Source organism: Rhinopithecus roxellana, chromosome 17 (assembly GCF_007565055.1).
Source record: "Rhinopithecus roxellana isolate Shanxi Qingling chromosome 17, ASM756505v1, whole genome shotgun sequence".
Taxonomy (NCBI): Eukaryota; Metazoa; Chordata; class Mammalia; order Primates; family Cercopithecidae; genus Rhinopithecus; species Rhinopithecus roxellana.
Window position 1 is genome coordinate 102,328,200 of NC_044565.1, and position 27,655 is coordinate 102,355,854.

The 27,655-nt window shown below is 36.3% G+C and overlaps 1 protein-coding gene across 2 annotated transcripts in view; it reads left to right on the forward strand.

Annotated features, from left to right (window-relative positions):
• SRBD1 (S1 RNA binding domain 1) overlaps positions 1–27,655 on the forward strand; it is a 224,846-nt gene that overhangs the window by 43,133 nt on the left and 154,058 nt on the right. For both annotated transcript variants that reach the window (XM_030921713.1, XM_030921714.1), the window contains exons 10-14: positions 7,199–7,302; positions 16,428–16,535; positions 18,937–19,094; positions 22,574–22,664; positions 23,341–23,448. In XM_030921713.1, the coding sequence (XP_030777573.1) occupies positions 7,199–7,302; positions 16,428–16,535; positions 18,937–19,094; positions 22,574–22,664; positions 23,341–23,448 (569 nt within the window). The remainder of the gene's footprint in view (positions 1–7,198; positions 7,303–16,427; positions 16,536–18,936; positions 19,095–22,573; positions 22,665–23,340; positions 23,449–27,655) is intronic.

Below are 27,655 nucleotides of genomic sequence, written 5' to 3' on the forward strand. Positions count from 1 at the left end.
ACCCCACAGGAATGGGAGACCACCGGGTTGCCTAAGGAGGGGTGAACTGGCCCAGGTCAGAAAAGGAGCAGGTCAAAACTCCTGTGCTGATCAGTAGTGGGATTGCTCCTGTGAATAGCCACTGCCTTCCAGCCTGGGCAACAGTGAGACCTTGCCTCTTAAAAAAATAAAAAAGGAATTGTTTTTCCTTTAAGATGACACAGATGTGAAAAAATTTTGTTTTGTTATAACAAGACATGAAGAGTGTTGGATTATCCCACAAGTATTTCCTGAAAGGTTATTTTATGTTGGGTCCTATTTAGGGTATAGAGGTGACACGGCCCTTGCCCTTTTGAATATTTGAAATGTTTCACTATTATATCTAAAGTTGTCAACTTTATTTTTGTGCATACTATATTTACCACATCAGGTGAAGTAGTGAAGTACATTCTCTCAATAATTTGAAAGAAAGTATGGTGAAATTTTACATACCTAGTTGTTATAGTCTACTGACACAGGTATAATATAATGAAAAATAACTTTTAACAGTACCAGTGACTAAGTATACTAACATTCCTTTTGCCGAAGTAGTTTTTTTGTCTTATTTTGTCCACCTTTTATGTTTATTTAATTTTATTGCAACTTTGGAAAAACATGAATGCTTTTATTCTGTTAAAACCTAGCCTTCTAATTTCTGCTTGAAAATATTTTGTTGGGCTCTGCATTTTAACTGCTGTGTTTAGCACATGTGGCATTCTGAGTTAGTGACTGAATTTAAGATTATGATTGACACAGGCCTCTGGGTGTGACAGTATTCAGGCCTGGGAAAGCAAAGCATTTTGGAAATGTCAGTTTTGAAAAACAGCACTGCCCTTTTACGAACTTTTTAGTTTATCATGCACAGGCTGGAGTGATGATATGCTAGGTTACAAAAACAGCTTCCCAATTCTTGTAGTGCTGAGACCTCATATCCCAACTGTGAACCTTACTTTTCAGCCTTTATGTAAATACCCCAGCACATAGTGTCACAGAATACAGAAATGAATGCAAATGATGAAAGACAGTGTGGTGAAGGAAAATTACTGTGAAACTCTCTTCAAGTACTGTGGGAATAACCATTAATAGCTGCTTAGTAAATTCTTCCAGCTGCGTCTTTTTTTCTTTCTTTTTCAAATTGGTCCTTAGTGCGATCTTTTCTACCATATGAATTTGTAACTCAGTCTTCACATTCTCTCATGGGAGTTTCTGTTCCTTATCTTTATTGGTGTGTATTTTCACTGACATGCAATTTCCTGTGTCTTATACTACCTATTTCCTGTTCAGTGTCACCATCTGCAATAATTCTGCTTTAACCCACTACTCACTTTCAATTCCAGTTTCTGTCCCAAGCTTTATTATTTCTGTTACCTTACTCCCCTCTCCACCATGGGTCTTCCTGTGTGTCAGGATTTTTTGTAAGTTTGACATATTACATTACTAGATATGGTGAAAAAGAGCAAAAATCCTCCAATAATGTATTGTGATATTATGGCATAGTTATATAAATCAGAATTAAATAACTCTCCTCTATATTGTTGTACTCTACTTGAATTAATTTATTAGAGATAATTTCTTGTATGAAGAACTTCTGTTTACTAAGCTGGCACAACCCATGGCAAATACGGAAGTCTCTGCTGAGCTCAAACAAGTTTATTTTTTATTCACAATTTATTTCTTTGTAGATAGTTCTATGCAGTATTATTGAATATATTGTTTTATATAAGCTTACTGTTTTTTTTTTTCCCTTAGACAATATCTTGCTCTTTCACGCAGGCTGGAGTGCAGTGGCAGAATCCCACCTCATTGCAACTTCCACTTTGAGGGTTGAAGGCATTCTCCCACTTCAGCCTCCTGAGGAGCTAGGACTATGGGCGTGCACAAACACACCTGGATGATTTTTGTAGTTTTTGTAGAGTTGGGGTTTCACTATGTTGCCCAGGCTCATCTTGAACTCCTGAGCTCGACCAGTCCACCAGCCTCGGCCTGTCAAAGTGCTGGGATTACAAGCATGAGCCACCATACCCAGTCTAAACATTTATTTCTAAGTGATTGTTTTATTTCTGCTGACGTTTACTTTAGAAATTTCTCAAGTATATAAGAAAAAAGTCCTCTTTTTTTTGAGACGGAGTCTTGCTCTGTCACCTGGGCTGGAGTGCAGTGGCTGGATCTCAGCTCACTGCAAGCTCTGCCTCCCGGGTTTATGCCATTCTCCTGCCTCAGCCTCCCGAGTAGCTGGGACTACAGGTGCCCGCCACCTCACCCGGCTAGTTTTTTTGTGTTTTTTTAAGTAGAGACGGGGTTTCACCGTGTTAGCCAGGATGGTCTCGATCTCCTGACCTCGTGATCCGCCCATCTCGGCCTCCCAAAGTGCTGGGATTACAGGCTTGAGCCATCGCGCCTGGCCATAAGAAAAAAGTCCTCTATATATTTTTTAAAACTCTGACAATTTGTTTGATATTTAAAATTTTACTCAGTGTTTTTAAAATTTAAAGTTAGAAAAAAATATGCTTTTTATCTTTTGACATTCTTTTCAACATGAAGCACAAATTGAGAAATTTTCGTAGCAGAATTATTTTCTGGTAATATTAAGTTGAATTATTTTAAGCTTGTTTCACCACAGATAGGAAGTCTAAGTTTTTGTTAGAGATCCTCATGGAAATGTGCTAAAATTGTTAAAATACCAGTTTGTGTCCTGTAAAGGGAGAACTTAGTTTATTAAAACTCCATTCATTAAGAGTAATTGGAAGAAAGCCATTAAGAATTAGTGAAAAATCTGAATATATATTGAAGTGATGTTGTTTCTTTAATTTTTAATATATAATATACATAAATAGGCCAGGCGCGGTGGCTCAAGCCTGTAATCCCAGCACTTTGAGAGGCCGAGACGGGTGGATCACGAGGTCAGGAGATCGAGACCATCCTGGCTAACATGGTGAAACCCCGTCTCTACTAAAAACTACAAAAAACTAGCCGGGCAAGGTGGCGGCGCCTGTAGTCCCAGCTACTTGGGAGGCTGAGGCAGGAGAATGGCGTGAACCTGGGAGGCGGAGCTTGCAGTGAGCTGAGATCCGGCCACAGCACTCCAGCCTGGGTGACAGAGTGAGACTCCGTCTCCAAAAAAAAAAAAAAAAGAATAAATAAATAAATATGTGTAGACTAGCAAATATTATTTAAGGGAGGCTGTTAACTTGATTAATTACTTGGTTAATTTGTGTTATGATTTGTCATCTTAATAATTGGTATTAAAGAGTGCTTTAAGAAAAGAGTGTTTTAATTTTCTAATAGCTTTATTGAAGTAAAATTCATATCGCATATAATGCAACCATTAGAACTTTATAAGTTCAATAGGTTTTCGTAAATTCACTGAGTTGTGTAACCGTTACCACAAGCAATTTTAGGACATTTTTCTCTCAAATATTTCCTTGTGTCAAGCTCAAGGCACCCAACTTTCTATCCCTACAGATTTGTCTGTTCTGGTCTTTCATATAAAGGAATCATACAACATGCAGGTTTCTTTCACTTAGTATAATGATTTCCGAGTTTGTCTGTTATGGTACGTATTAGTATGCCTTTCCTTTTTATTGCTACATAATACTACATTATATGGATTCTCCACATTTTACTTATCCATTCATCAGTAAACGAATACTTCGGTTGTTTCTACTTTTTGGACATTATGAATAATGCTATGAACATTCGTGTCTAAGTTTTTGTGTGGACATATGTTTTTATTTCTCTTGGATATGTACCTAGGAATGTAATGGCTGGGTTATGTGGTAGCTTTACGTTTAACCTTTTGAGGATCTGCCATATTATTTTCCAAAGTGGCTATGCCGTTTTTACATTCTCACCAGCAGTTTGTGAAGGTTCCAATTTCTCTACATCCCCCCCAACATTTATTGTCCATCTTTTTGTGTTTTGATTTGCATTTCTCTAATGATGTTGAGCATCTGTTCATGTACTTATCAGTCATTGGTATTTAATTTTTGAACAAATACCTCTTCAGATCTTTTGTACATTTTAAATTGGGTTGTGGCCAGGCGTGATGGGTCACGCCTGTAATCCTAACACTTTGGGAAATTGAGGCAGGCGGATCGCCTGAGGTCAGGAGTTCGAGACCAGCCTGGCCAACATGGTGAAACCCCATTCTCTTAAGAAAGTAAATAAATTGGGTTTTGTCTTCTTATTGTTGAACTGTAAGAGTTTTAAATATATTCTAGATACCCTTATGTGACATATGATTTGCAAAAATTTTTATCCCTTATTGTTCATTTTCTTTTTACTTTTTTGATACTATTCTTTGAGGCACAAAAACTAAAATTTGTTAAAGTTCAATCTATTTTTTTGTTATTGATTACACTTTTGGTTTTATATCTAAGAAGGCTTTATGACTTGATGTCATAAATGTTTTCTTCTTTTTTAATGGAAATTTTATAGTTTTATTTCCTATATTAAGGTCTAAGATCACTTTTGAGTTAATTTGTATGCATAGCATGAAGTAGGGGTCTGTCCACTTTTGTTCTTTTGCATGTGGTTAATTCTAGTTATCCCAGATTTATTGAAAAGACTGGCTTTTCTTCACTGAATTTTCTTGGTACCCTTGTTGAAAATCAGTTGACTCTATATGTATAGGGTTATTTCTGGACTCCAGTTCTATTCCATTCTATGTCTATCCTTATGCCAGTCCCCACTGTCTTGATTACTGTGTCTTTGTAGTAACTTTTGAAATTGGGAAGTGGGAATCTTCCAAGTTTATTTTTATTTTTAAAAATTGACTTGACTATTCTCAGTTCTTTGAATTATTATATGTGTTTTAAAATTAGTTCGCCAATTTCCACAAAAGATGCCAATTGGGATTTGATAGAGATTTCACTGAATTTGTCAATCAGCTTGGGGAGTATTGCCATCTTAGCAATATTAGGCCTTCTGATCCATGAACATGGGATGTCTATTTATTTAGATCTCCTTTAATTTCTTTCAACAATGTTTTGTAGTTTGCAGAGTACAGTTCTTCCTTGGTATATACAGGAGATTGATTCCAGGATCCCTGCATATGCCCAAATCTATGTATTTGCAAGTCCCAGAGTTGGCCCTGCAGAACCCATGTATATGAAAAATCAGCTCTCCTTATACATGGGTTTCAGATTCTGCAATTACTGTATTTTCAATCCCTGTTTGGTTGAAAAAATTCTGCGTATAAGTCAGCACATGCAATTCAAACCTGTATTGTTCAAAGGTCAACCATTTAAGTTTTGAACTTTTTTTGTTAAATTTATTCCTAAGTATTTTATTCCTTTTGGTGGTATCATAAATGGAATTAAAAAAATATTTTCAGAATGTTTATTGCTTGTATGTAGAAATTAATTTTATATGTTGAGCTTGTGTTTTGCAACTTTGCTGTACTCTTTATTAGTTCTAATAGTTTTGTGGTGAATTGCTTAGAATTTTCTATATATAAGATCATGTTAGCTGCAAATAGAGAAAGTTTTATATCTTCTTTTCCAATATAGATGGCCTCCCTTCCTTTTTCCTGGCTAGAACCTTCAGTACAATGTTGTGAGAGTGGACACACTTGTCTTGTTTCTGGTCTTTGATCAGTAAATATGTTAGCTGTGAGATTTCTGTGCACATGCCCTTTCTCACATTGAAGAACTTTCCTTATATTTCCAAGTTTGTTGAGTGTTTTTTATCATGAAGGGCTACCTGATTCTGTCAGATGTTTTTCCACATCTATTGAGATGATCTTAGGATTTTTGTTATTTATTCTATTGATATAATGTGTTAGGTTAATTGATTTTTTTCAATGTTAAATCAACAGGGCATTCCTGGAATAGATTCTAGTTGATCTTGGTGTATAATCCTTACATGTTTCTGGATGTGGTTTGCTAGTGCTTTATTGAGGATTTTTACATCTATATTCATAAGAGATACTGGTTTGTAGTTTTCTTGTGAAGTCTTGTCTGGTTTTTGTATCAGAGTAATACTGGCCTCATAGAAATATTTGGGAAGCTTTTCCTTCTCTAATAACTTTTGGAATGTTTGTGAAGAATGGACATTGATTCTTTTAAAAATGTTTGGTAGAATTCAGTGGTGGTGCCATCTGTGCCTGGACATTTATTTGTGGGAAATTTTCAAATTACTAATTCAGTGTCTTTACTTTTTATAGGTCTGTTCAGATTTTCTGTTTCTTTTTGGTTTCTTTTTGGTAGTTTGTGTCTTTTTAGGAATTTGTCCATTTTATCTTAGTTGTCTAATTTGTTGTACAGTTGCTCATGGTATCTCTTATAATCTTTTTTATTTCTATAAGGTCCTTAGTAGTGGCCTCTCTTTTGTTCCTGATTTTGGTATTTGAGTGTTTCCTGTTGTTTTTCTTGATTAGTCTAGCGAAAGATCTGTCAATTTTGTTGATATCTTTAAAGAACCAATTTATGGTTTTGTTGATATTTATTGCTTTTCTATTCTCTATTTTATTTTTACCCTATTATGTATTATTTTCTTTTGCTTGCTTTGGTTTTGTTTGTACTTCTTTAAGGAGTGTTTTAAATGTGTTTTAAGACAGTCATACTTTTAATATTTTAATTAAGAGCATGGACAGGTCTGAGTTTAAATTCTTTTTTTGCTACTTGCTAGCTTTGTGATTTGGAACAAGTTGCAGAAAAATTATTATATTAAATGAAGATAATACACACATCACTGGTGACCCTAAGGATTACTTGAGATAATATATTTGAAGTGCTTAGATGGGCTCTACAATTAGTAATGCTCAATGGATGGTAACAATTTGTAGCTACTAAATATTGCACCTAGGATTTTGCATGTTTATATTTATCTTAGCACGGGTTATCTTTTCAAATTATAAAAAGTATACCCTTCCAACTCCAGATGATCAAAAGTTTTTAATTAGTAGAATCTGCAATGAGATTTTTAGATCATCAAAGTTTCTTCTTGTACATGTGATAGATAGGCTTTGTATCTGCATTTTATTTTCTAAGAGCATGTTAGGGTTTTCCTTATGAGGGAGGTATGTTACTTGAAAAAAGTGTAAAGTAAATGATTATTTTAAAATGTATTCTTGGTAAATAAATGAGTAAAAAATTCGTATAGCTGTCAGCTACATAGCTGCCTGATTTGTTTCATATATTTTGTGGATTATTAGTCTTTGCCTTATGTTTGCACTCAGATTCTGGCAATTAACCGTGGAGAAAATTTGAAGGTACTGACGGTTAAGGTCAATATTTCTGATGGAGTGAAGGATGAATTCTGTAGGTGGTGCATCCAAAACAGGTCTGTTTACAGATATTTACAGAATTTTCTTTCTTTATTTTCTGAAATATGATACTGATATATATATGTACTGATATGTAAAGATGTCTATTATGTAAAAATTATTAAAAAGCCAGTGACAGGCTAGATGTGGTGACTCACGCCTGTAATCCCAGCACTTTGGGAGACCGGGTGGTCTCCCACCCAGTCTTTTGGGAGGGGGGTGGATCATGAGGTCAGGAGTTCAAGATCAGCCTGGCCAAGATGATGAAACCCCGTCTCTACTAAAAATGCAAAAACAAAAAATTAGCCAGGTGTGGTGGCGCATGCCTGTAATCCCAGCTACTCAGGAGGCTGAGGCAGAGAATTGCTTGAACCTGGGAGGCTGAGGTTGCAGTGAGCTGAGGTTGCGCCACTGCACTCCAGCCTGGGCGACAGAGCAAGATTCTGTCACAGAAAAAAAAAAAAAAAAAAAAAAATGCCAATGACAGACAAGGTAAATAGTGTCCCTTTTGCAGTAAAATAATAATAATAATAATAATAATAATAATAATAATAATAATAAGTATGTGTGTCAGGCATGTTTAAATAGAGAATATCCAGGAAGGTGTATGAGGAATTTTTGATACTGATTATCTCTGTGGAGAAGAACTTTTTTACTTCATTACTTTTCTATACTATTTGAAACTTTTGAAAGATCATCTTTTCCCTTGCAAAAATAAACTAACAAAGATAGACTGTATGTATCATATCTGAAGTGTTTAGCTCTTTAAGGATGTTGGAAACAAAAAATAACTTATTGGATATTACAATATAAATCTCTAAGCATTCTGTATGTGGGAATAAATGTTGTACATTAAGGGTGATTGAAAGAAACATTAAATTTTTTAGATATTTTAAGGAAATGTCTAAGCTTATGTAATTTTTTATTACCCTTTTTATGTGTTAAGGAGCCTTTTAAAATAGCATCATGTTTGTATAATACTTTTTACTTTTAGTTTCAATTTTTCAGAGTGTAATTGATCCTCACAACAATCTATTTAGTGGGTAGAGCAGATTTTATAGCCACCATTTAGCCAGTGAGAAAACTGATACAAAGAGGTAAGTAAAGTGGCTTCCTAGCAGCTAGGAGATGTAAATTTTGATAAAGTTCATCACCAGCTGGCTCTGTGTAACTTTAGAATAGAGAGATTGCTAGGAATGATACTTAAAAAGTTAGATGAATTGTTCTTTGAGAATAAGTATCATGGATTTTGGAAATCAGTTATCTCATTCAACAAAACTGTTTTGTTAATTCATTAAAAGCCATGAAGGATCAACTTGCTTAACAACCAAATACTACTAACTAAGCAACCATTAAGTAAGACAACAATCTAAATGTTAATCAACAGGTAAATTGCTTAAGCCAATTATGTTATGTCCATATGGTGGAATTCTGTGCAGCCATTTTGAAAAAGTGGAAATAGAGCTGAAGTTGAAGTATGAACATGTCTTATTAAGTTAAAAAGACAATTTACAATTAGCATTTATTTATAGTATGATTTCATTAGAGGCAAATAAATGTCTTTGTATTACTTGTATATGTTTTCCTATATAGTTGTCTTGTCTTTTTTCTTTTCCTTTTTTTGAGAGACAGAGTCTCACTGTGTTGTGTAGGCTGGAGCACACAGGTGCTATCATAGCTCACTGCAGCCTCAGTCTCCCAGACTCCAGTGGTTCTCCCACTTTAGTCTCCTGTGTTGCTGGGACCATAGGTGCGCACCACTGGCTAAACTGATATTTTTTTCTAAAGAGATGAGGTCTTGCCATGCTGCCGTGTTGCCCAGGCTGGTCTTGAACTCCTGGGCTCAAGCGGCCCTTCTACCTGAGCCTTCCAAAATGCTGGCATGATAGACATGACCCACCATGCCTGGTTAGTTGTCATTTTTTATGAATGCTTATTTTCTTTATAAATAAGCAAATAAATTCCAATGAAAGGAAAGAGAAAATGTATGCCTAAAAGAAATCCTAGATTTAAAAAATTAGAAAATTAGATAAGATATGATAAAACTGTAAGATAGTTTCATAGAGGAAACTCCTAAGAAGTAGATATATTTGAGTTTGAATTCCAGTTGTATTACTTTCTACCTCTGCACCTATGGGCTTGTTACTTAATTTCTTTCTCAGTTTTGTCTGTCCTTAAAATGGTAATACTTAGCCGGGTGAGGTGGCGGGCGCCTGTAGTCCCAGCTACTCGGGAGGCTGAGGCAGGAGAATGGCGGGAACCTGGGAGACGGAGCTTGCAGTGAGCTGAGATCCGGCCACTGTACTCCAGCCTGGGCAACAGAGCGAGACTCCGTCTCAAAAAAAAAAAAAAAAAAAAAAAAAAATGGTAATACTTTCCTTATAGATTTGAGAGAATTAAGTGATAATCTGTGTAACTGTGTAGCCAGTGCCTGGTGAAGAACAGGCCTTTGTTGGTATTTGTTATTGCAAAGTAGTGGATTATTGTGCTAATTCTTTTTAGAAATGTTTTAGTAAATCACAGTAAGTTGAAGACAACTTCTGGCTTATTTTTCTGTAAATATTCATAATACTCAGTATCAGAGTCCGTCCTCAATAGTTAAAGAAAAATATGCTTTTAAGCTATTTATTATCTTTAGACTAAGTAAATGTCAAGGAATTTTTTTACAGTGATTTATTTTTCTATGACTTACTTTTATTTAGTTCTCCAATTGAAAAATTTGTAATATTATTTAGCCTACAATGTAACATGTTACATCATTATGGCATAGTAATATAATTTTCAGTCAGGTTTGGAAGTTTTTCTTTTTCCTTTTTTCTTTTCTTTTTTGAGACAGGGTCTCACTCTGTCGCTCATGCTGGAGTGCAGTGGCATGATCTTGGGTCACTGGAGCCTCGACTTCCCAGGCTCAAGCTGTCCTCTCACCTGAGCCTCCCAAGTAGCTGGGACTACAAGTGCGTACCACCACACCCAGCTAAATTTTTCTTTGTTGTAGAGACAGGGGTTTTGCCATATTTCCCAGGCTGGTCTCAAACTCCTGAGCTCAAGTGATCCACCCACCTCTGCCTCTCAAAGTACTGGGAGTACAGGCATGAGCCACCGTGTCTGGCCTGAAACTTTTCTTAATTTAGATAATTCCAAGAGCTGAAATACTTTTCTAGGACCTAAAGAATTATACTCAAAGAACTTTTTTTTTCCCCATTAAACATGTGTGAATGACTACCGAAGTGCTTACTTGATGAATCTTCCTGTTCCTTTTATTACTCTCTTTTTCCCTATTTCTTCCACCCTCTTCTGTATGTACTCATCCATTCAGGTTATGTGCTAGATTTTGGAGATTCACCTGTAAATTAGACAGATATACTGCTTGTCCTTGATGACAACATAGTTTCATGAGAACAACACCGAGAAGATCATTAAGAGTATGTTGAGGTTATGAAGGAAAAGTGCAGTAAGAAGAAGAAGAAAAGTGCTTGTAACAGAACCCTGAGTAGTGTGGACTTGACATCTAGCATAGGTCGGAGATAGAAGGAGAAGGAAGAGAAGTGACATGGAATGAAGATTGAGATGTTGACACGGGTTAGATCCTAATACATAGCTTTCACGTATGCTAAAGACTTTTTTCTTTTAAGGATGGTGGGAAGCCAATACAGATTTTAAATACAGGAGTGTGTGATGATCAGATTGCATTTTAAGATCAATCAGGCCACAGTGTAGATAATTATTTGGAAGGAATCAAGAGTAGATATGGGACAAGAGATTATCGTAGCTTAGACTAGGGTGGTAGCAATAGGGAATAAGTAGACAGATCTGGGCAATATTTAGGAGGTAGACGGGCAGGACAAGGTATCTGATTAAATGGTGGGTGGATTGGTTAGGGAGAGGTGAAGTGAAGCATAAAATTTGTGTAGCGGCTTGGCGTGGTGGCTCACGCCTATAATCCCAGCACTTTGGGAGGCCAAGGTGGGAGGATCACCTGAGATCAGGAGTTCAAGACTTTGAGACCAGTCTGACCAACATGGTGAAACCCTGTATCTACACAAAATACAAAAATTAGCCAGGCATGGTGGTGCATGCGTGTAACCCCAGCTACTCGGAGGCTGAGGCAGGAGACTTGCTTGAACCCGGGAGGTGGATGTTGCAGTGAGCCGAGATTGTTCTGTTGCACTCCAGCCTGGGCGACAAGAGTGGAACTCTGTCTCAAAAAAAAAAAAAAAAATTTGTGTGGCTTGAACAATAAGGTAGATGATATAGTTACTATCAAACTATAAATATATTAAGAACTATGTAATAGGGCAAATAATGATTTAAATGGCAATCTTGTTTTTGCATAAGTTAATTAGCATAACAAGGAAGAATTTAATGCTAATGTATTAGTATTGAAACTAATATTTAGGTCCAAATTCGGCAACTGAACAATTCCTCATTTGGAATTGTATGTTACTAGTACAAGGTAAGTATGAAGAGGATTTCTAAGCTTTTTAGATGCTGAAATAGTTGCTGTGTTTGTGAGAACCTCAGAAATTTAAGTTTCTGCATTTGCTCTTTAAATAAAAACATATCTAAGGAAAACTTTTTTTAAAAATTAAGAAAACTTCTTTATAGAGACATTATCTCACTGTGTTACTCAGGCTGGTCTCAAACTCCTGGGCTTAAACAGTCCTTCTGCCTCAGCCTTCACATTAGCTGGGACAACCACACCTGGCTTCAGAACTTGTCTTTTTGAGTTTGCATATTTTTGTGTCTTTGACTTGATAAGTTAAATTTTGTTCTCTAAAACTGTGCTGCTGTTTTTCGTGTAGATTTAAGGGAAACTGTCTCTCTTTCAAATGTGGAAAAAAGCACAGTGGAGAGAGCCTATCTTTATCTGACATATCTGAAGTGGGGAGAGTATTCTTTGCCAAAGTAGAGAATATTTCTTTGGAGGAGTTTGTGATCCCTCACCTCAATTTTTGTATTTCATTGTATGCAACATACATAGCATGTGTTTTGCAGTGTACAATTTGGTTTAAGTGAGTCCTCCTTAGTTTTATTCAGATGTATTTAACTATTGAATTAGAGGAAGAATCAGGTTTTGAGATGACATCCTGTAAGGCAAACCCATCATATTTTCTTTAAGTTTAAAGATTTAAGTAACAGGGTTTGTGAATTTACTATACTATTTCAGGTCCCTTATTATGCTAAGTGCCTTCAATAAATCCCAGGAAGCCAGTGAAGGGCAGGAATTGTTTTGGTGTAAGGAGCAAAAAGGAGTTTCTATAATGTAAGAAATGAAAAAGCTGTTCTCTTTCAGGGCTGGGTCTGGCGGTCTAAAGTTCAACTGAGTGGGTATAATCAAGGCATCCTTAAGTATTAAATAGACCCACAGCTCTCTGTTCAGGAAGGGGAGGAGAGCAGTCCAAGCCAAAGGAGGATCTTGAGACTTGAAGAAGACTACTGGGGGTTTGAGAGGGTATGGGTAGGTGATATTTAAGATTTCTGGCTTTTTCCTGCAAGCAGTGGCTTAAAGGGAATGCCCCTAGGAGACAAATCAGATACATACGTTAAAAAAAATTGCTCCACTAGGGTCTTCCTGCCTCTAAGGACTGTCTATCATATTGTTCCATGATTCAGGACTATGTTCTCTCTCCTACCTGGTCAAACTCTATAGCTTTGTGTATAAGACCCTTTATGATCTAGTCACTGCCACATTTTCTACCCTCATCTTCCCTTCTGTTGATCTTGCCACTTTATTTCCTAGAAGCACTAACCTTATAGTTACTTCAATTTACCATGCTTTTTCATGCCTCTGAGCTTTTGCATATGCTATGATTTCTTCCCAGAATGCTCTTATTCTTTTTTCTTGCTTAGTAAACTACAATTCATTAAAAAGCCCATCTCAGATGTTTCTTTTGGGAAGTCTTTCTTGACATTGGATTCCCCAAATTAATAATAATAGCAGCAGCAGCAAAACTTGCATAGAATGTATCTGGCACCATTATAAGTCCCTTGCATATATTAACTCACAACAATTCAATGAAGTAAACTATTATTACTCCTATGTTACTGATGAAGAAATAGTAGCACAGATATACTTAAGTAAATCCACCATGAAAGTAGAGCAAGGCCAGACGTGGTGGCTCACGCCTATAATCCCAGCACTTTGGGAGGCCAAAGCAGGTAAATCACTTGAGGTCAGCAGTTTGAGACTGGCCTGGACACAATGGTGAAACCTTGTCTCTACTAAAAATACAAAAATTAGCTGGGCGGGGTGGTGCGTGTCTGTAGTCCCAGCTACTCTGGAGGCTGAGGCAGGAGAATGGCTTGAACCTGGGCGGTGGAGGTTGCAATGAGCCGAGATGGTGCCACTGTACTCCAGCCTGGGTGACAGAGTGAGGTGAGACTCTGTCTCAACTGTCTCAAAAAAAAAAAAAAAGTCATAGAGCAGAACAGATCATACTTTTAACTAGTGTATTATACTGCTGTTTGCTGTCACTTCTGCTTTTTAGCTCTTCATATCTTTAACATTTATTTCTATTTTTACATTTATTGTGCCATACATTTTTAAATTATTTGTTTCATTGAAAAAAGGTGTGTTTGTTGAATTCATGCCTTTTTTCAATGGAGTAGAGAAATGCTACTCCTCTGTATCCCTAATTCCTTCAAGCAAATGTTACAGTGGGGAGCAGCAGGGATTTAGGTGGAAGGAAGGATGTATCCTGCCTAAAAGCACTTCCACTAAAATTTAAAAATTATATGACACTTTCTATGGAAGAGATTCAATTAGTTGCTATTATGTAATCTTTGGAATAAAATATTGTAAGTGCTTAAATGTTTGTTCAGTGAAATTTAGTTCATTTCCTAGCCTAAGATAAGTAAAGGGGATGAGAGTACCCTTAAGGTAATTTTAATTAATATTTTGTTAATGGTTTTCATTCAAGAGGGCAAGGGCAGAGATGCTATAGAAGGATGAAACAGAGTAGATAGTATCATAGGACCAACAGATTTATATGCCCACTGTGCAGTAACAGACTAATACACCAAGACAACAGGATTCGTAGCAGAGAAAAGAGATTAATGGGCCTGGTGAGGTAGCTCACGCTTGTAATCCCAGCACTTTGAGAGGCTGAGGTGGGTGGATCACGAGGTCAGGAGATTGAGACCATCCTGGCTAACACGGTGAAACCCCATCTTTATTAAAAAAACAAAAACAAAAAATTAGCCGGGTATGGTGGTGGGCATCTGTAGTTCCAGCTACTCAGGAGGCTGAGGCAGGAGAATGGCATGAACCTGGGAGGTGGAGGTTGCAGTGAGCCAGGATCACACGACTGCATTCCAGCCTGGGTGACAGAGTGGGACTCCATCTCAAAAAAAAAAAAAAAAAAAAAAAAAAAAATGGGTTTAATGATTGCAGGGCACTGAGTGAGGAGATGGGAGGAGGCCTTGAAATCCATTTCCTCAAAAAGTTCTGGGCTGGGTTTTTTTGTTTTGTTTTGTTTTTGTTTTTAAGAAAGGGTCTCTGTTGCTTAGCTGGAGTGTGGTGGTGCAATCATGGCTTGCTACAGCCTCAACCTCCTGGGCTCAAGCGATCCTCCTGCTTCAGCCTTCTAAGTAGCTGGGACTACAGGCATACACCACCACATCCAGCTAAATTTTTATTTTTTGTAGAGACAGGGTCTGGCTATGTTGCCCAGACTGGTCTTGAACTCCAGGTGATCCTCCCACTTTGGCCTCTGGGAGGCCATATTCTGGGATTACAGATGTGAGTTACTGTGTCCAGCCTGGGCTAGGATTTTTAAGGGGATCATGGAGGGCAAGGAACCGGAAAATTGTGGTCGTTGATTGGTTGGGGTGAGGGGGATAAAATCATCAGGATATGGAAACTGTACTCTTTGGTGAGTCAGCTTCTTGGTGGTGGGTCTTTCATACTAGCTGATGTCAGTGGTTTCTTTGGTACACAGGACCTGAAAGAGTATTCAAATGGAAAACTTAACATTTCATAATGTTCAAGTTGTTACCTATAGAGCAGTTAAGGGAAGCTATAATCTAGTAACAGGGTCTGTGTAATTCTAGGACAGTAGGCACCAAACAACTATGAGGAAGCAGGTCAGAGAGTGAGCTGACCTCATGATTAATGTTGAATGTGCTACCAGCTTGGTTTCTTTTCATTTCTATCCCTCCCTTCTTTCCTGATTAATTTTATAAGGTTTATAGGGACAATTTCAGTGAGGCTACATTTGTCCTTTTAGCTTGTGCTTTTTCTCTTCTATTCTTTCTCCAGTGTCCATTAACAATTGGTTCTGTGGCATTTATATTCCTCATTACATATGCAGATGCTGCCTGGTAGAGCACTGTGGCCTGAGCAATAGATTAAGTGCTACTCAAAAATGGCAAGAGGCAAGGGTTAAAACAGAATTTCTGCTTTGCTCAGTCTACTTTAACTCTCAGAAAAAGACAAAGAAAGGAGAAAAAAAAGGATACAGTAGCTGTCTTAGCTTGGACTACCATAACAAAATACCATAGACTATGTGGCTTCAACAAGAGAAATTTGTTTTCTCATACTTCTGGAGGCTGAGAAGTCCAAGATCAAAATGCCAGCTGATTCATTTTCTGGTGAGGGCTTCCCTCCTGGTTTGTAGACAGCTGCGTTCTTCCTGTGTCCTCACATGGTTGAGAAAGAGAGAGAGAGTGAGCAAGCTCTCTGTTACCTCTTCTTATCAGGGCACTAATTCCATCATGAGATCCCCAACCTTATGATTTTGTCTAAACCTGATTATCCCCCAAAGGCCCCATCTTCAAGGTATGGATCTGGGGAGGGACACAATTCAGTCTGTAGCAGTGTTGTAGTAATTTTTTGGTACCTTTCTTGTATCTTAAGATTTTGGCCATTATTAATAATGCTTTGGAGACCCTTTACTGAAGAGGAAGTTTTTTCCTTGTTTTATATCTGACCATAGATAGTTACTAGGATTTTTAAAATAAAAACTCCAGATGTCATAGTAATAATTTCCAGATACCACAGCCTTTCCTCACGGATTATGTTACTTTGATTTCAATAAGGGTTTTACCCCCTTCTGTATTCCACCTCCCTTCTTTTTGGGAGCCCTTTTATGGCCTTATTTATTGTCACATCAATTTTAGTGTGGGCTTTTCTGTTTTGCAGGTGGAGACCACGTGGCTTTGCAAGGCCAGAGTTAATGAAGATCTTACGTGATTCACTGAACGATTCCTTTAAACGCCTTATTTATCCTCTTCTCTGTAGAGAATTCAGGTATATATCTTGTCTTGTTTAATTTTGTGTACTGCTTATTATTATATGGTACTAGTCCCACTACAGTGTGTAGCAAATATATGTTGATTGATTAACCAATTGAAAAAATTTAGTCTGCATCACAAAGTGTTAAAGTTAAGGCTTGATTTCAATCTGTAGGTGCTTTCACATGCATAGATCATAAAAATAGTTCTTAATTATGATACATTTTTCAAATCTTGACCACTTAATGTGCACCCCTTGAAATCCTGTGATACTAGTCTTGCAATTTGACAACCAAGCTAAACAAGTGGTTTTATTGATTAGAAATTTGGCTTGGAAGAAGCGAACTGAGAAGTTAATGGAGAAGTTATTGGAGGCAGTTTTTAGAGGTGAGAGAGCCAAAGAAAGCATAAGGAAATATCGGTAGGGTACATGATGAGTCAATTACTTTGTTTTTAACTCCAAATGGGAGTTATTTGGATGAAAAATTATCATCAGTGATAAATATTAGGAGATTATTAAAATGGCAATGTGAATGGACTAATAGAAGGACTAAGTAATAAAGATGAAAACTGCAAAAGAGGTGGGGTTTAGAATTGTTTAGAGGACAGAAGATGGAAAGAAAAGAAATGTAGGGAGGCAAAACTCCTCTTTCTTGCTTCTCTGTAACCCTTGTTTTTGTACTCAATCTTTAGAAACTAGACATTCCCTAATACATAACTTCCAAAGTATTATAGATTGTCTTCATTCTCATTTATTTGTAAGTTTCAGCAAGGGCGACTTGAGAACTGTAGTTTTGTAGCCATCCCTCCAACCTCTCTAGAATTTTTAGCAGCCTATGTAGGGCTTGTTTCTCTCTTGCTGGACTTGACCATTGAGTTAAGATTGGTTCAGAGCAGAGAGTGAGCAGGTACTATTAAAAAAGACACATAGTCCTGTTGTCCAATTTATTTTTACCAAAGTCATTTAATCTCTTGTTACATCCATTTTAGCCTAGATGTAGCCTAAAAATATTGTTCCTTTTAGAATTGTATTTCACTTCAAGCTGTCTAACATCTCTTGCTTTTGAGAGCTAGGGTATACACTGTAAAAATTAGGAATTTGGTTCTTCCTGAAGGAAAATTTGTTATTTAGAATATCAATTTCTTTTTGTATGTTTTTCTTTTTATTGTTTTCTCATGTTGCTTATGTCTAGTGGCACTTTTGACATTTTTCGCATATATTTTTGATTTGAGTAACTTCACTGCATGTGGAATAATTTCATTAAGGTTTAATGTAAACAGTTTGATGTGGGATCATTTAATGTATAAACCTTTTCTGAATTCTATTAGCAGTAGATAAGCAAGAGTACTTTCTTTTTCTTTTTCTAAAATGCCCGTAAAGTAATATAACTTATATCAGTTTATAAGTTAGTTTGCAGGTATTATCTACAGATATGCCTCCTGATAGGAATACTTACCTGAATAACAATTAAAGAGGAGGAAACTCCCACTTGGTTTGTTTTTTAGACTATTTTATTTTGCAGTCACTTAATTTGGTTGACTGTATACTATGCATAGCCTACTTCTGCATATCTTATTCCCGTGACTGTCATGATCGTTCATCCATGTGTCATTTTTCACATCTACCTCTGTCATCAGTTCTACATTGTCAGTTACAAAGTGCTATCTGTTTTGCCATCTTTTATTGTAACTTGAATTTTTCCTCCCCTTTATCTCCATGGTGACTTTTAATTGAGGGCATCATTTTTTGTCTGGATTACTGAAGAAGCGTCATAGATGATCTTGGTCTTCTGTCTTGTCTTTTCCGGTGCATATTACACATCGCCCTTTCAAAATTCTCATCTCATGATTTCATGCTTGTATACTTCTTTCAGCTGATCTTGTTTGTCTCCAGGATAGAATCCAAGCTCTTGAGAAGAACATGCATGACCCTTTGTGATCTGTTTTTTTCTTGCCTCTACTTCTGTCTCGCTGTTTCATTTTACTTTAGCATACGAAATTACTTGCTGTTTCTATAATGAGCCGTGAGCCTTTACATACGCTGTTTCCATTGTCTGGGGTATTTTCTCCCTGCCCACTGTCCCTACTTTTGTTTCCATCCCATGTGACATTCAAATGTGTGTACACTGTCTTTCTCACATATACACATATTTATAAGCATGGGTTTTATATATAGTAGAGAGCAGATAGAGAGGTAATGTAGGTATGATAAACTTACAAGACTTGCTTCAGAATTGCTTGTGCTATCATATATTACTGTGATTAGTGAAAATAGAGTCAATATAATTTTTGTATATTTTTCTCTTAAGTTATATTGTTATAATAAATTATCCTTTGAGAAATAATTGTACAAGTGAATGCTCCTTTTCTGAAAGAAAATTTGGGTGAATGAAAAACCTTTTCTTCTATTTCTAAAGAGCCAAACTAACATCAGATGCAGAGAAGGAATCAGTAATGATGTTTGGACGGAACCTTCGTCAGCTCCTTTTAACAAGCCCTGTTCCAGGGCGCACCTTAATGGGAGTGGATCCTGGTTATAAACATGGTTGCAAATTAGCGATAATTTCTCCTACCAGTAAGTTGTCTCGCAGTTTTCCATATAAAAGTTGTTTGGTTGGTTATAAGTTTCACTTCATACATTTCATGAGGATTTGGAAATAATGTTAATCTTTAAGACTTAGAAAGTGGTTTTCTCACATATGGGGGTATTGGGAACCAGATAATCAAACTTCATTTTTCTCTCATTTGTTCATCAAACCCGTCAATATACAACTATCATTTATATGCTTCCTATGCCTCAGTAGAGATATTGAGGATTAATTAGGCTCAAACTTGAACTCTATTAATTCCCATCAGATTCTATTATTGTGATGCATTTGTATATGATGCACTTTAATTCTGTATATATTTTGAATACCAAAAGACATTTTTATTGTTTTGCCCAGTCAATATTTTTTTCCTATTTACTTACATTTTCACTGATATTCATTTCTTTTGCATTTCTGTGCTTCCATTTAAGATTATTTTCTTTCTGCCTAAAGAACTCTATGCTATTACTTTTAATGAGACACATTGTCTTAGTTTTAGTTTGTCTGAAAACATCTCTGTTTTGCCTTCATTTTTGAAGAATATTTTTTGCTTGGTGTAGAATTCAAGATTGGCAGTACTTTCAGTATTTTCAATATGTCATTTTTTTGTTTTTGACTACTATAATTTTTGTTGAGAAGTCAGCCAAACTTACTATTGTTCCTTTGAAGGTCATATGCCTTTTTCCTCTGGCTGCTAAGATTTTCTCTTTGTGTTTTTCAGTTTTCTTATGATGTGCTTCAGTGTGTGTGTATGTGTGGGTTTTCTTGTCTTTTCTTTTTTGCATGAATTCCACTTAGGATTTGTGGAGCTCCTAGCATCTCTTTCTGGAACTCCAATTATATACGTATTATACCTTTCAGTTTCTTCTCTCCTTTTTGTTTATTTTCTGTTGATCATCTAAGTTAATTAATCCTCTATTCAGCTATGTCTGATTTGTTACTAAAACCATCTACTGTGTTCAAGTGATTGGTTTTTCAGTTTTAGAATTTCCATTTGATACTTTAAAAAATAGGTTATAGCTCCCTATAAACTTCTTTATTTCTAATTTTTTGATCTTTTAACTTCTTGTTTTATTTTCTGTTAGCATTTACTATTTTTATTTTTTTAGTTTAGATTTTCATTTCTGAAATTTTTTTTCTTTCATCTCTAATTAATTCCCAGTTTATCTCATCTAATTTCTGAGATTTTCTAAGTTTGACTTATGTTATTCTTTTATATATTTAATTTTTACTGAGTCAGGGTCTTGCTCTGTTACCCAGGCTGGAGTGCAGTGGCGCGATCTCAGCTCATTGCAGCCTCTGCTTCCTGTGCTCAAGCTATCCTCCCACCTCAGCCTCATGAGTAGCTGGCACGCACCACCATGCCTGGCTTTTTTGTGTGTGTGTGTGTTTTTAGTAGAGACAAAGTTTCATCATGTTGCCCAGGCTGGTCTTGAAATCCTGAGCTCAAGCTATCGCCTGCCTTGGCCTTCCAAAGTGCTGGAATTACAGGCATGAGCCAGATTTACTTTACTCTTATTTTCTGTAATGTTTCTTTTTAAGAAGCTTGTTCTCATACATTAGGCACATCTTTCTGTAAGGACATTATATTACTCCTTTAACAATTTTTTTGTTTTAAAAAAATCATTCTATGTAGAATTTGACTATCATGCATTTCTTTTGCTTAGTCTTATACATTAGTTTGCCTGAACTTTTAGTAGAGACTGGGTCAGGCAAACTGTTCTCACTGTATGGCTCTAAAATTTTCTCTTCTGTTTTTTCCAAATCATTAAAAGAAAAAATTTTGTGTGGATTGAGAGACAGTTTATACTTTCTGGAATCTGCTTCTCTGTTGCTTTCCTTTATCTGGGCTTTCTTTTTCCTTTGCTCTTACTATCTTTACTTTGCTCAGTTTGGATGTGATTACCAATTGTTTTTCCTCAGTGTGGAATTTTTTTGTCTTGAAAGCTATCTTCTACTAGTTAGTTTCAAGAGTTCATAGGGATCAGTGTTTTCTAATCCTTTCAGAACTACTGGGCACCCTTTGTACTGAACCTCAGTTTCAGCTCCCGTTCTCAAACTGACTGCTGTGATTTCCAGGGAAGTAGCCTTTGACATTTTTGGAATTCTCCTGTTCTCAGTTCCATCAGATATTCCATTGTTTCTTTCTGCTTCCTTCCATGCAGATGCTGATGCATAGGTGTCTTGTCAGTACGTTGTTCCCACCTGCTTTTTTGGGGGGGGTTTTGTGGGGATATTTTATCTATGTTCTAGATATAGTCATGACTTTTTGTTTTTGTTATCCTTAGTTGTCTTTTTATGCTGTTCATCTTACAGCCAGTGGGAAATATATTTTATCAGTGTTTTTTTTTTTTTTTTTTTTTGCATCTGTTAAAATATCATATGGACATATTTTGTCCGTTACTGTGTTGCTGTGATGAATTATATTACTGGATTTTTAAAAAAATGTCAAGTCACACTTTCCTTAGATTAACGGAACTTGGTTATGATTCTTTCTTTTGGGTATGTTGTTAGATCAGTTTTCAGTTATTGTATTGCTTATAGGATAATTTTTTTAAAAACGTCACAAACACATCTATATTCTTAAGCTGATATTTCTAATTATCTGTTTTCATAATTTAATATAAAATTGTTTATAATAGTAGATATCTTTTTAACCTGTGCTCAATCTGTAGTTATATCTTCTTTTTATTCCTAATATAATTACTGTATTTGTATCTTCTCTCCTTTCTTTTACTTGATTGGTATTGCTAAAAGTAGGTTTTTGTCTTAAGTGATTTGTAACTAAACTTTGTTGATCTTTTCTATTGTATTTTTTCTGTTAATTTTTGCTTTAAACTGCAACATTTTCTCTCTTCTGCTTTCTTTGGGATTATTTTGCTGTTCTTTTCCTAACTTCTAAGTTAGTCTCTTAGTTCATTTTTATTCTTTAGGTAGTTATCCTCAAATTTTTAAAAATATGTTTAATCAAAATAATTTTAATTATTTTAAATTTAATTGTTAAAAATAAATATTTTTAATTAAAAATAAAATATTTTTCTGTGTAATGCAATATAGAAAAGCTCATAAGTCTTAAACATGCACAAGGTAAATAAAGTCATATATCTACAACCAAAAAAAGAAGTAGGATAGTATCATAACAGTGTCTGACATATACTAACAGTTCAGTTAATGTTTGCTTTTACTACTATTAATGTTAGATGTTAGTGAAAGCCATTTTTCTTTTAGATATCCTAGCATATTCTCCAATTAATAGTAGTTTTGTGTAGCAAACAGAAGCCTGTGACATTGGAAGGAGCAGTACTTCAGAGTGATTAGGAAGTATCTGATTTAGTGAATATGAATAATTCAGAATTCATTTTAAAAAACAAGCCAGTCTTCTTTTCTGTTACTGCTTAATAAAATCATTGATGTGTTTCACTTTGTAATTTCTTGTAAAATGGCTTGTTCTTTTCATTTTTTAAAGGTCAGATACTTCACACTGATGTGGTTTACTTGCATTGTGGACAAGGCTTCCGAGAGGCAGAGAAAATAAAGAGGCTTTTACTGAATTTCAAGTATGAAAATAAGTAATCTTTTGAATATTTCAGTGGCTCAGCCAACCAGAGATACCTTTGAAGCCCCTAATTTGGAGGGAGGGATTAAGGGAGGTGTCTTTGTGAGAGAGAAGGAACCATGTAAAACAGTGCTGGGGCAAATTGCTGGAGAACTCTGCATGTGGAAACTTGAGAAACGCTGCACCCTTCCTTTGCCACCTTCACAAATAAAGGAGGTAATATGGGCAGATGTGAGCATTTCATTCTTCTGTTCCAGTTTTCTGCCTCCCTCCCTTCCTCCCTCTCTTCTTTCCATCTGAGGAATAGATGTGGTTGCAGTTAGAAGTTTCAGAAATTGACAATGTATTATATAATTTAATCATAGTATTTTATTGTGGCTTAGATTGCTGCAGAGTTGACTTAATCATGTCTAATTTTCTCGATGCGAAGAAAGCTGACTTTTTTGAGATAGTGTGACAGTAAAATACTTCTTTGCTGCCTCCTATACCAAATGCAGGGCAGTGTCTTTTATTCTATATAAGTCTGTGTTTCTCTTGTGCAACAGTGGACAGGTTGCTTGTATATATGAGAGAATAAGAGCATCATATAATAGTATTTGTGCATTCTGTACATTTTCTATGGTTGATTTCAAAGCATGCCTGGAAATTCAGTTTGTCATTCTGTTTCTGACTTGAAGCTGCAGCACAGTGGTGATTGGAAATGGAACTGCCTGCCGAGAAACAGAAGCTTACTTTGCTGACCTGATAATGAAGAATTATTTTGCACCACTGGATGTTGTTTACTGGTAAGGCTGTTACGTATGTCTCTTTTCTTGGAGAAGCATGGGAACTTTAAAGTTCCTTTTGTGATGAATCTTCCCTTCTCTTTTTAAGATGTACTTCTTTGCCCTCCAGATCACCTCTTGGTGTTCATGAGAAGTTTGCAGGATAATGTAAAGTGTCTGAGTCTTGGAGACATTTGAGATAGGAATGATTAGAGCAGGACAGAGTCCAGAAACCTCTTACAGAAGCAGCACATTAGGGCTCAGTTTCATCGGATTTTCTAGGCTATACATTGTGTGAGGGTTCTAGTTAACTATTGAATAATAAGTAGAATGATGTACCAGGCTAGCAGCTAGTAGACTGTGAATAACTTAGCCTTCTTCTCCCAAAGCTTTGAAGCCTATGAATCATTACCCTTCAGAACTGAGAGCCAAGGTAGGTATTATGAATTAAAAAGTATTTCCAGTATTCTTTCATCATTTATCCCTTGGGCACAAACTTTTGTTTCATATAGCCATACAGATAACTTGTGAATAGCTTTGGATTAGAGACCCAATTTCTCTAGTCTTGTCCCTGCATCTGTAGTAGTTCTGCTTTCTTTCACCATTGTTTCCCTACTTGCTCTTTGAATCTCAATAGTCATGTCTACCTTTTCCAAACTATAGTAGAATATTAAGTCTTAAAGGATTTAATTCTAGGAGAGAGGGTAGTTATAATGGCTGATATTTAACAGAAAGTGCTCAAGAGCTATCTCCCACTGCTAGTGAGAAAACTAGTAACTAAAAGAATAGTCGACCGATGAGTAGGTGGCTGATAGGATCAACAAACTAACAAAGTAAAACCTAACACAGGAAGAATTCCAGGATTTGTGTAAATAGGCCAAAAGAGAAGGGCCAGGCAGTTAGTATAGTCGAGAGCGCCAAGAGTGTAGTCAGAGTCAGTCAGGAAAACAAACTCAGGGTAACAAGGGGAGTAAGAGAAGGTCAGGAACAAACGATAGGTGCCATGGGATCATGATTCAAGAAGGAAACAGATTGAAACATCCACTGCAGAATTTTTCCCTCTTTCTCTTGTTATAATTTAAGTTGGCCTGGGAAATAGTATGGATCTTCCCTATTCTGGGAACTGCAAATGTGCACCCACTCCTTTTGAGAAACTAATACAAGCACTAATGTAGCTGGTTCAGTTTATTTCAGGTACCTTCTCTGATTGTTTTTAACCCGTTCATGTTAATTTCATGTAAATATCTTGCATACATTTGTAGTGGTTATAAATACAACTTTCAAATCATAAAAAATATTAAGTAGTGAAGATATCTTCAGTTTTCTCTGCATTTGCTTATAGAATATCACTTCATTGAACTTTAGGCAGTATGTAGTATTAGAAAGGAAAGGATGAATTGTGGGGTCAGACAAATCTGGGTTCATCTTTTGTTTTAATCATTTACTAGTTATGCAGGTTTTGAAGAGTTACTTAGCCTTTCTTAGCTTCACTTTCCTTCATTTTTAAAATGGGGAAAAGAATATCTACCTTACAGGTTTTTTAACAGTATTAAAAGTGAGATAACATAAATTACAACAAAACACTAAGGCTTTAATAAACAATATTTTTTTATGAGTGTTTGTTTATATATGTACTTTTATTACAAATATAAATTATATGTATTTAAAAGTGCTGTGAAATTAGAGGCAGTGTTTTCTTATGCAAATTAATAAACCTACATAAAGTTCATTTTCACCTTGATGCAATAAGGATGATAGTAAAATCTATCACTGGATAGTAATAATGTCTATCACACTTTTGTAAAATAATAAATCTATGTATCGTGGTATCATGAGATGTTCAGTCTTATTAATGGATATGAATTAGATGCCATTTTAGTTGAGCCTCCCAATAGGTGCTGTGGTATGATGTGAAGTATGTGGACTATAGAGACAGACCTAGGTTTGGGCCTGCCACCTACTGCCTCTGATTAGCCATATATTTTTAATCCTCTGTTAGCTTTAGCATCTTCTTCTGTGGAAATGTTACTTACCTGTTAGCACCGTTGACCATTGTGAAGATTTAAAATGGAATGTGTTATGTATCTCCTATTTTTAAGTCTGTTTTTAGTAAATATGTTAAGTGTAGGCAATCTTTGACATTAGGGAGACCCCATTAATATATACAAAAAAATTTCTTGGCCGGGCGCGGTGGCTCAAGCCTGTAATCCCAGTATTTTGGGAGGCCGAGACGGGCGGATCACGAGGTCAGGAGATCGAGACCATCCTGGCTAACACGGTGAAACCCCGTCTCTACTAAAAAAAAATACAAAAAACTAGCCTGGCGAGGTGGCGGGCGCCTGTAGTCCCAGCTACTCGGGAGGCTGAGGCAGGAGAATGGCGTAAATCCCGGAGGTGGAGCTTGCAGTGAGCCGAGATCCGGCCACTGCACTCCCGCCTGGGCGACAGAGCGAGACTCCGTCTCAAAAAAAAAAAAAAAAAAAAAAATCCTTTTTTTTTTTTTGAGAGGGAGTCTCGCTGTGTCGCCCAGGCGGGAGTGCAGTGGCACGATCTCGGCTCGCTGCAAGCTCCGCCTCCCAGGTTTACACCATTCTCCTGCCTCAGCCTCCCGAGTAGCTGGGACTACAGGTGCCCGCCACCTCGCCTGGCTAATTTTTTATAGTTTTTAGTAGAGATGGGTTTTCACCGTGTTGGCCAGGATCTTTGGTCCCTTCTTTGCACTTTTATTAATATAGTCTCCATTAGGCGTTTTCTTTCAGAAGAGCCCCATTTTGTTGCAATTTAAGACTTGCTTTGGATGGTAGTCTTTCTCCTATTATCTGTTTTCTCCTTTCTGCTATAATTATGTGGGGTTTTAAAATCTACCCGTGTGGTAAATTATAGTAGCTATTTTCTACAGTTGAACCAATTTTGCAGTTCTGATTTAACTCTACTTATAGTGTATTAGTCTTTTAAAGTACTTTTTGCATTTCTTTGCTAATATTATGTGCTTTTGAAGTTTTTAAATGACGCAAATATCTAATTGGAATTTATAGCAAGTGCTTTAGAGAAATCAGCTGGTTAATTTCATTTTGTTATCATTTTGCCAATTCAAAGTGCCTATTTGAGAAAAGTATGTTTTCTCATCTTACACTTTGAAGTTACATTGAAATTGAAATCTCCAGGCTTTCTCTGGCAGTCATTTTTAATACCTTCTGAACAGATAATCTGATAGGTATTTCTATAATCTTGTCAGCCACTCATCCTGAAAAACCTTTTCCAGCCATATCTACCAGCACATTTCCTCTTATCTGTTGCTTCCAACATTCTTTGCCTCGACATGCTACCATAGGTTAACAAATGCCATGCTATGTATCCTGATTCATAAACCCCATGAAACCTGACCCATTCATCTATCTTTTCTCGCATTCATTTCTTTCCCTACCCTTAAAATACCTTATGAATCATGATCCTTACACATATTATGGGGCAAGCCATCCAAAGCTACCAATTCTAATTACCAAAGGAGCAAAAAGTTAAACTGGAGTTAAGTTGCAGAATGTAACCATGCTACTAAGTCTCAGTTATCACATACTGAGTTGTGATAGTTGAAGTTGAAATGTTCATGAAAAATTCTACAGTTTTATGGGTCATTTGTTAAAAGTATATGCTAGAATGGTTTGCAATTTTCAATCTTTTGACATATAGTAGGCACTTATTTTGCTTTTGTAGTTATACATTAGTTTGTGTTTTTTAGATTTATACATAGTGGAATCATACAGTGTATAATCTTTTGCTAGCTTCTTTCATGGAGCATGATTACTTTGAGATTTCATCCTCGTTGTTGCAGAAACCAGTGGTTCTTTTTATTACCGAACAGTATTCATTGTTTGGCTGTATCACGATTATTCAATCACCTGTTGATGGATATTAAAGTTGTTGCTAGTTTTTTGCTACTACCAGTAAAGCAGCATGAACGTTCGTTTACAAGTCTGTATGGATATATGCTGTCATTTCTCTTAGGTAAATAACTAGGTGTGGAAAGTCTGTGTTGTGTGGTATATGGTATATGTTTAACTTAAGAAACTGTCAAGCTTTTTCCCAAGATGGTTGTACTATCTTACTTTCCCACCAGCAATGTATCAGAATTCTAGTAGTGGCAGTGGCGGCCCATCTGGAGCAGCTGCTGGGAAGACACTGGCTGCAGCAGGGGAGTTGTGGCTGGGATTGCATGCTCCGTAGATGATGG